The following is a 9,434-nucleotide window of genomic DNA, read 5'->3' on the forward strand; positions in this document are numbered from 1 at the left end:
TAACTGAGACTGTTGCTGCTATACGTTGATTAGCTGTGAATCCGAGGATCTCTTCAACATACTATTAAAGATGCACTCTTACTCCCAAATAAGATTTACCACAATTAATAATACTGTTTTAATATTCCATAAAGGGTGAATAAATCTCGAAAACAATGGTTCTTGTGAAGGATACCAAGTTGAATTTGAAGTAAATGAGCATAAAACACGGTATTTCTACCTTATAAAACTATAGTAGACCACAGTAAATCTTTTGGCATTCACCAATCATTTTATATTTTTTCGCTTTCTGCTATTAAATACACAGTTAAAATCTTGTTATCAGTAATTAATATTTTCCATAAATGCATTATTTTGTAATTAGTTATAAAAGGTTAATCAATCAAAATTGATGTTTGTTATACATGTGTATGTATGAACTTTGAATTAGAGTGTCACTTTAACTAATTAATGGAGTAAACGCCATTTACCTGACTGGGCACTTCTGTCATCTGTTTCTGCTAAAGCCACGTCGACTGACTCTGCGTTGGCATTTCCTAATAAGACTGTAGCTTAAACATTTTTCATTGAATGCTTATTCACCCGTTACTAATAGTAATAACTAAGTTGACGGTAGTTATAAGTGGTAGTTATTGATTTTAATGTTCTATGTTATGTTTTGGCTAGTTTACGTATACAATTATGTTGATTTGTTAAAACTATATATTGGGTATCTATTATTCAATAAATAAACATTTTGGCCAACTTATTCTAACCAGAGAATGACCAAGTTTTATTCTCTTGATTGCTTAAAAATATGGATATATTATACCATTTCTACCTTTAGTACACAAAAGATGAATATTATACACGCACGACTTTTAAGTTGAGTAGCATAGTGTGTTATCGCACAGAAAAATAAATACATTGAACGAGCATTAGCCGAGATCAATTTGTTATTTCAGGTGCAGTTTAATGATTATTATTTAAGCTGCTGAATACAAACCGGTCTGTACAGGACTCAAAACAAGGCTTTCGACATTTTCATCAATTGTGTCATAAGGTGTTTCGTTCTCATTAGTTGAACTTTTCGGGTTTCCGGTCCCTGGCCTTAGGAGTTGTAACAATACCGCCATACCGCTAGGTCTATATCTAAAATAGTGAGATTTTCACTCTATTTCTCACGAAGTTATCCTATAAATGTTGTGTTGACTTAGTATTATTTAAGAATGTCTTCCTAATAACCAACCTTAGTAAATGCTTGATATTTGCATGAGTTAATTGTTATAAAATTTATCGAGTAGTCAAATTGCATTTATTCTGTTTCAAGTACGGTTTTAAATAGTTACCTAATGTAAACAAAGATAACCATGGCGATGGAAGCAAATATGCAGACAATGGAACCGATCACAGCTCCTACTACCGTCCCTATATCGGCAGTTTCTATTTCACCAGCCTTGATGATAGTAAAGTAATTCCATTGTGTTAATTGACATATGTGTAGAATAGCAATTGTAAACTAGCATCTTGCTTGCACACAATAGTACCGACACCTGACGTACAGCCGGGCCCGTTTGTGACGCCCCGACCCACACAAAACGGACAGCGGGTACGTTCAACTTGGCCTTGTTGCAAACTAAAACTGATGTTTTTGTTGTTCATTTTTATTAACACATATTATTGAAAAATAAACATCATTATTATCATATTATAATGCAAAAAATGTATATATAACACTAAACACTTTTGATGTATATTCTTTAACCGCCACTTTACTATTATGTATATATTTTATTATATATACTATACCCCAGTAATTCTTAGCATATCGAAAATGACAACTTCAATAAATACCGATGTTCTACACGTTGCACTGTTCTCGATGTCAAGGTATGGATTGCATTGACAAAGATTTCCATACCATTCACCATAGCAAGCACACTGAAATTAAGATAAGACAACATCAAACAAAGAATTGAAGAATACTATGATATAGCAAATATCAAACTGCTACTTAATAACTGAATTTCAAAGTTTGCTTTTCACCTGAATTATGTCTTCCTCCTTTTCGGCATGCACGTTGGTCGAACATATTCCTCCGAAGCAAAGGCTCCCAGATGAACACTAATCTATTTCTTCACATCCTTGTGCCGTGTTCACATAATGTTCCGGACAGCTATTGAAAGTACACATTAAACCGAGGGAAAAGGAAGCATTTGTGAAAAATAGCGATTTGTTTGGTATACGGGAGCTAGAATTTGAAGAAAAATACAAGATCTAGATAATGTGCACTGGCGTTGAACAACATGAGACAAGAGGGTTGTCCGAACGGAAAGAGGTGTGTCTACTACAACCTGTTCTTGCATCACCTAATGCACAAGTCAATTGTAACCTCCCCCCCTGAAGTCGGGGGGTAAACCGGATATAGCTGGGGAATGGAACGTGTTTCTACCTTTCAGGTGGCCCTAAAGTGCCGAGTGAATGCGGTGGATTTTTTCGCGCCGAAAATAGCGGGGAATGGGCCTTACCTAGAATGAACCCGGGGTTCGGGGGCATTTGGTGGGTATTTTACCAGCAGAGTGTTCCCGCAGGGCGGGGTGTTTACCTGGGATTGGCTGGACCGAAAGTCAAATTAGTTCGGAACCGAAAACATGTACATGTATTACTTTGACTGGACAAATTCTTTCTTTTTTTATCATCTAGGGTACAGATGCGCGTTATAAAAGCGTTATCGCCGTTTAACAATCAACTGGTTTCAGTAGCTTACTCACGAGCATGTGAAGTCTTCCCACTTAGGCACACATATTTTGGTGGTGTACACTGGCCAGGGGGACAGTCATCTCGACTGCACTGTTCCTGTACATTTGCTGAAAACACTAAAACGGCAGCGGGGCTCAATATTGCTTCCTCAAAGGTAAGCGGAAACCAACTGTTGTCAATCCGAACGTCTTTGATACACGCTGAAAAACACAAGGTGTTTGTATTATGAATAAAACACTTATTCTACATCATGCGTTTTATATCATAACACGCTCCCAATCAAGTAAGCTTTTTTTCAAATATAATACATACTGTTCGACAAGTCGTCACCGTAATACACAGGCGATCCAGAGGCATAGCTCACTGACGCTCCAGCGACAATTCTATCTTGGCGTATGCTGAAATCCCTAAGTCCGCTGTCCCGACCTGACGTCTCTGTGTAATAACGCCATTCTCCGCCATCCAATTTTAATATAAACGTGCTGCCGTGACGTTCAAGTGTCACTAAGTGATACTGGCCGTTGTCAACCCTGATTTCCGAAAGGATTAGCGCCACCTCGCCATCACCCATATTGTACACGAGTTGCAAATGTCCACCTGTAAGCTAACGCCAGCAACGGAATCGCATTTGTCAATTTTGATATTTAGGAATAATTTCAACAAAAATAATTATTATACAGTTATCACCGAAACGCCCATGGTAATAAGCCACAGTATGTACTGGTCATTAGTCAGGATTTCGAAATTGTGAAATATATCTAAAAGTTTTTAAAAAAGAATATTTTCAGCTGAGATAGCTTGCCGAATGATTATCTCGTCTAAGACGGGGATATGTGTACTAGAATGCATAGAAGTTATCTCACCATGAATGTTATGAAACTGTTTTCATTTGATTGACCGGAAAGAGACAAAATAAGACCATCTGAATCTCTGGTGCGGACATGAAAACTGACCGTCGTCTAGCGAACGTTTAATGAATTCACAAACGCATCCTTTAAGTGCCATGCTATAAAACTTTCTGCCATTAATGAGCGTTCAGGTACCTCTGGTAAAATAAAGATTCTTCATTTTATAGATCATGCCAATTGTAATTATATCAACTTATTTCACACACATTTAAATTAATTAAATTTGTTACAAGTCAAATTAAGAATATTGCATATTTTACAAATAAGATACCATTTTTGTTTTTCTTTGTGAATAAAGACGAAACAAATGACAAGCACATAACATTGTGTTAAATAATATTTACTCTATCAAAACATACATTTAAAGTATGACAATTTCAATTTTATAAAATATCAAAATATATTTCTGAAAGATGTCAATTTTACAGTTTTTAAATATGTCAATTTCATTTTCTACAATCTAAAAAATGACAACAAACAACCACTTTCTCACTTGTGTCACACTTATCCGAATTTGATTTTCGCCAGCTGTGGTCGCAAACACATGCTGCCTTTAGTTTTCCGGCCACGACATCTGTAACCTGACATTGGCCCCTTCCACAGCTTTCTGAGCCGCAGGCAGCGTTCTCCAGAGGGCAACCGTCCACAGACCCTGGGAACAGACCTCCCGTGCTTAGGTCATAAAGCTGAAAATATAAGCACACACTACTGCAAAACATAATGCAGCATTAAATAATTGCCTGTTTAATTCCGCTACTACAAAAAATCAATATCAGTTTCGGCATAAAAACCATCAGATTACGCTTAAACTTTATCATGGTAACCAACACAAGTGAATTGTTGCGTTTGGGCGGTACATGATCTTGTCTTCGATGCAAATTTCATTTTGAACGTGTGCTGTTTAACTGATTGACAACCACGTATTGGTAAGTAGATGTAACTATATTTTCGTAAGCAGATGATTAGAATAGAAGCAATACATATTAAAATATTAAGATATTTTGGAATATGTTTTCCTTTGCTTACAATCACTGATAAGTTTTCATATCAGAACGGTAATTAGTAGACAGTGCTCTTACCGCACAAGTTAGTTGCTTCACTAATACAACGGTTCTTATTGCACGCTGTTGTTGACACTATGGTCAGTACAAAACAGTTACTACACATTCGGGCTCGTGTATAATTTCAATAACTCAAGTTGTGAGTAAAATAACTATTACCGGTTCCATGTAAACCATGATAAAATAAAACCTAACCTCAGTGTTGTGGATAAGGTTCATCATACAGCCCGAAAACCTTTCTCTAACGACGTTTCCTGGGTACGAAGGCTCACTTATCCGTCCACCGAGCTGAAGCATGGTGGCTACATTCAGATAAATGGCCTCCCCTCGGGTATATCCGGACGCTTCACACCCAGACCTGTCCTCAACTCCGCCGAAAAACACGCTTTCTATACATTGGTCAATTACCATTCGGACATGCTGAATTTAAGACATTGATTACTTTTATTTACAGCCATTCAAACATTAACATGCTTTAGAACGAAATACATTATTGAACTTGTTTTCTTTAAATAGACTGTCTGTCAATTGCAATAAACTAATGGTAATGGTTTACGTTGAAAACTATTTAGGCAAGGTACAAATCATAACCATATGGTCAAATCGAAGGCAAAATCGGTAAATTGGGTTGTTGTGCTGGTGCCATTTCAATACAGCTTAAATATAATATTCATTAAATGTCTCGCAACACATTACTCCTATTGTATAAACGGCGATTTTTAATTTGTGGGGTTATGTTGCTAAATTGTAATAATTGTACTTTTAAATGCATCGTAAATAAGAAAATATGACGGACATGTGTGCATCTTCTTTAATAATTAGATTACAAAGCGGTGCTTGTACGGGTACGAGACGGTTCTTGTACAGATATAAAACGGTGCTTGTACGGGTACCAGACGGTTCTTGTACGAGTACGAGACGTCGCTTGTACAGATATAAAACCGTGCTTGTACGGGTACGAGACGGTTCTTGTACAGATATAAAACGGTGCTTGTACGTGTACGAGACGGTTCTTGTACAAATATAAAACGGTGCTTGTACGGGTACGAAACGGTGCTTGTACGGTTACGAGACGGTGCTTGTACGGGTAAGAGACGGTGCTTGTACGGTTGCGAGACGGTGCTTGCACGGGTACGAGACGGTACTTGTACGGGTACGAGACGGTGCTTGTACGGGTACGAGACGGTGCTTGTACTGGTACGAGACGGTGCTTGTACGGGTACGAGACGGTGCTTGTACGGGTACGAGACGGTGCTTGTACGGGTACGAGACGGTGATTGTACCGATATAAAACGGTGCTTGTACGGGTACGAGACGGTGCTTGTACTGGTACGAGACGGTGCTTTTACGGGTACGAAACGGTGCTTGTACGGGTACGAGACGGTGCTTGTACGGGTACGAGACGGTGATTGTACAGATATAAAACGGTGCTTGTACGGGTACGAGACGGTGCTTGTACGTGTACGAGACGGTGCTTTTACGGGTACGAGACGGTGCTTGTACGGGTACGAGACGGTGCTTGTACGGGTACGAGACGGTGCATGTACTGGTACGAGACGGTGCTTGTACAGATATAAAACGGTGCTTGTACTGGTACGAGACGGTGCTTGTACTGGTACGAGACGGTGCTTGTACTGGTACGAGACGGTGCTTGTACTGGTACGAGACGGTGCTTGTACTGGTACGAGACGGTGCTTGTACGGGTACGAGACGGTGATTGTACAGATATAAAACGGTGCTTGTACGGGTACGAGACGGTGCTTGTACTGGTACGAGACGGTGCTTTTACGGGTACGAAACGGTGCTTGTACGGGTACGAGACGGTGCTTGTACGGGTACGAGACGGTGATTGTACAGATATAAAACGGTGCTTGTACGGGTACGAGACGGTGCTTGTACTGGTACGAGACGGTGCTTTTACGGGTACGAGACGGTGCTTGTACGGGTACGAGACGGTGCTTGTACGGGTACGAGACGGTGCTTGTACTGGTACGAGACGGTGCTTGTACAGATATAAAACGGTGCTTGTACTGGTACGAGACGGTGCTTGTACTGGTACGAGACGGTGCTTGTACTGGTACGAGACGGTGCTTGTACTGGTACGAGACGGTGCTTGTACTGGTACGAGACGGTGCTTGTACGGGTACGAGACGGTGCTTGTACTGGTACGAGACGGTGCTTGTACAGATATAAAACGGTGCTTGTACGGGTACGAGACGGTGCTTGTACGGGTACGAGACGGTGCTTGTACAGATATAAAACGGTGCTTGTACGGGTACGAGACGGTGCTTGATGTACAGATATAAAACGGTGCTTGTACGGGTACGAGACGGTGCTTGTACGGGTACGAGACGGTGCTTGTACAGATATAAAACGGTGCTTGTTTGGATACGAGACGGGGATTATTCGGTGTAATCTAAGTCCTTCAGAAATGAGTCGGCTCATGCAAGGTGATGCCAATGCCGTCCACATACTAGTACCGCGAAATAAACATTTTATACGAGATACTTCGGATTCAAGATGGAAAAAAATGTCGACGAACTTTAAAGCCTAATGCATTTTTTTCTTTTTTCAATTTTAGGAAAAAAAACTTCCCGTTTAAGTACAAGAGATTTTCTTAACTTCTCTAATTATACACACTTTTCTACTTGTGAAAATGTCAATGCTGTGCCACATGCTATCATTTAACTTCCGCCGACCGCTTCCAGTTAATTGGAGAGTAACCTCCCCTGTGCCATGGTTTATACGAAGCTTCGGGTAACCGTCCAAAAGCTCCAACAGAATAAAAGCTATGGAATCAAGGGGTTTCAGTTCATCTATTGGACCATTGTACAATATCAGCTGGGTTGCTTTAGAAGTAAGGATCTCAATGCTGGTTCGTGAGTTATAACATTGTTTGAGTGGAAGATACAGCGCGTATCCAGTTCCGTCAAAACTCTGCCTTAGCTCTTGACATCGTGGTCCTCTATTCCCTTATGGACACGTGCAACTATAATAATATGAGATACCATTCATTTGTGTGTGCAAAAACAGGCTGAAATCGATCAAATATACATGCACGGTAGCTCTAGTTATAACCTAAAATCATATTTTAAGTCAGAACCCGAACGAATAGGCGAGTTCTGGGCCGAATTGAGGAGCATTTGGTATGAAATGAATGAATTAAACCTGAACTATGGACGGAATGATAATTCCGATTGGAACATTGACTGGTATCACATAGATTCCAGACGTAAAACAAAGAGATTTCCGGGCGTAAAATAAATCCAGGCGAATTTTAATATGAAAACATATTCATGAAGCTGATTTTTATTAAGTCTTCTCATTCCATTTATCAAAGACGGAATTTTCAACTTAGAGAAAAGTTCGAACACTTTAAAACTTTAGTGGCATATGCTACAATTGTACAATGGTTCATGTTTGACATTTTGGTCTAAATTTTCCCATTTTAATTGTGAAGACCCGTGTATAAAAGGTGGCAACTCAGGAACAATATAGAGGTGCGGAGCTATCGCTATTTTATATTCGAACATAAATTTATTTATGACAATGTAGATAAACTTATTTAAGTTGACGGTATTTTTTAAGCGTTATGGTTTCATCTAATGGTTACATTATCCATTCATCCAATTATTTAATAGCATTATCACTGCCAATTGTATCGCTCATCAACCATTATGGTAAATTTCAGCGTGGGCCACGCCATTTTATAAACTTTACAAAGTGTTCTGCAATTATTTTCTATTTTATGGTTGCTTGAATGGCATATGTTACTATTGAATATGCTTGACATTTTGGGATGACGACCCAGTTTAATAGTGAAAACTCATAGTGCATAAGAGGTGGCAATTCATGAACTATTTTGAGCTGCGGAGCTATCGCGGGTTTTTATCAGGCCACGAGATACAGTACTGTTAAGACCAAACTTTACACTCTTGTTCACTAGGAGTGCACTAGTAGTGAACAATTTGTGCACTATGGATAAACTAATGTAGTCTGTAGTTTATTAGATAAGCCAGTATTGATTTTCCTGGTGCACTCAGATTGGCCTTACTATGTTGATTTAATATTACTGATAAGATCATTTCCTCTAGAATATCATTGTTTAACTTGTGATAAAACATTTTAGTATACTGCATTTATTGATGACTTTATGATGATCATCATTTAATGGGCCAGTAAGACAAGGGGTTTCTACCCATCATTTACTGGTCATATTTGTCAATTTTTTAATTCTAATGTTGGTGAAATAAGAATAAAACATTTCTTAAATAAATCCAATAAATTTCTTTGAAAGCCAATATTTGAAAATAGGGGTGTTATCAATATAATTTTGCTACTATTGTAACATCCAAACAATTGCTTTGGTAAATCAGACATTCAATTAAAGTCAATTAGTGATTACAAAATAATAATTCTGAATCCTAAGTATATAAGTGAACAGCACTGTTATATATTCAAACAGTAAATGCAAAACCAATGTTTATGATAAAAAAAGGTAATTCTAATTTAAAAGAAGAAAAAAATGCATGCAATGTTGAAAAAAAACAACCTCGCCTTAATTAGATTTAAAAATAGAAGCTCAGGCTATTTCTTCAGAAACAGATTTTTCATATATGCATTACATTATAACTTCATCAAAAAGATTATAAATACTAATCTAGATGATATTGCAATTGTCTGTAACTTTCCTGTATAGATGTTACGTAACTATATTCACGATTAA

The 9,434-nt window shown here is 38.4% G+C and overlaps 1 protein-coding gene across 1 annotated transcript; it reads right to left on the bottom strand.

Annotated features, from left to right (window-relative positions):
* Nucleotides 1–1,801: 1,801 nt before the first annotated feature.
* LOC128230434 (putative neural-cadherin 2) lies at nucleotides 1,802–3,674 on the bottom strand. Its single transcript, XM_052942697.1, has 5 exons — nucleotides 3,603–3,674; nucleotides 3,052–3,343; nucleotides 2,751–2,939; nucleotides 2,026–2,155; nucleotides 1,802–1,920 (listed from the first exon to the last, which is right to left on the bottom strand). Exons 1-4 carry the CDS (start codon nucleotides 3,603–3,605, stop codon nucleotides 2,136–2,138), a joined length of 504 nt encoding a protein of 167 aa, XP_052798657.1. The 5' UTR covers nucleotides 3,606–3,674; the 3' UTR covers nucleotides 1,802–1,920; nucleotides 2,026–2,135.
* Nucleotides 3,675–9,434: the final 5,760 nt, after the last annotated feature.

This window comes from Mya arenaria, chromosome 4 (genome assembly GCF_026914265.1).
Source record: "Mya arenaria isolate MELC-2E11 chromosome 4, ASM2691426v1".
In the NCBI taxonomy this organism is placed as follows: Eukaryota; Metazoa; Mollusca; class Bivalvia; order Myida; family Myidae; genus Mya; species Mya arenaria.

Excerpts from the sequence above, each read along its gene's own strand:
- LOC128230434 (XM_052942697.1), bottom strand. Across the intron at positions 2,940-3,051 it reads CGGTGACGACTTGTCGAACA|CGTGTATCAAAGACGTTCGG; the intron begins GTATGTATTATA and ends TGTGTTTTTCAG. Across the intron at positions 2,156-2,750 it reads TGGGAAGACTTCACATGCTC|CTGTCCGGAACATTATGTGA; the intron begins GTGAGTAAGCTA and ends TACTTTCAATAG.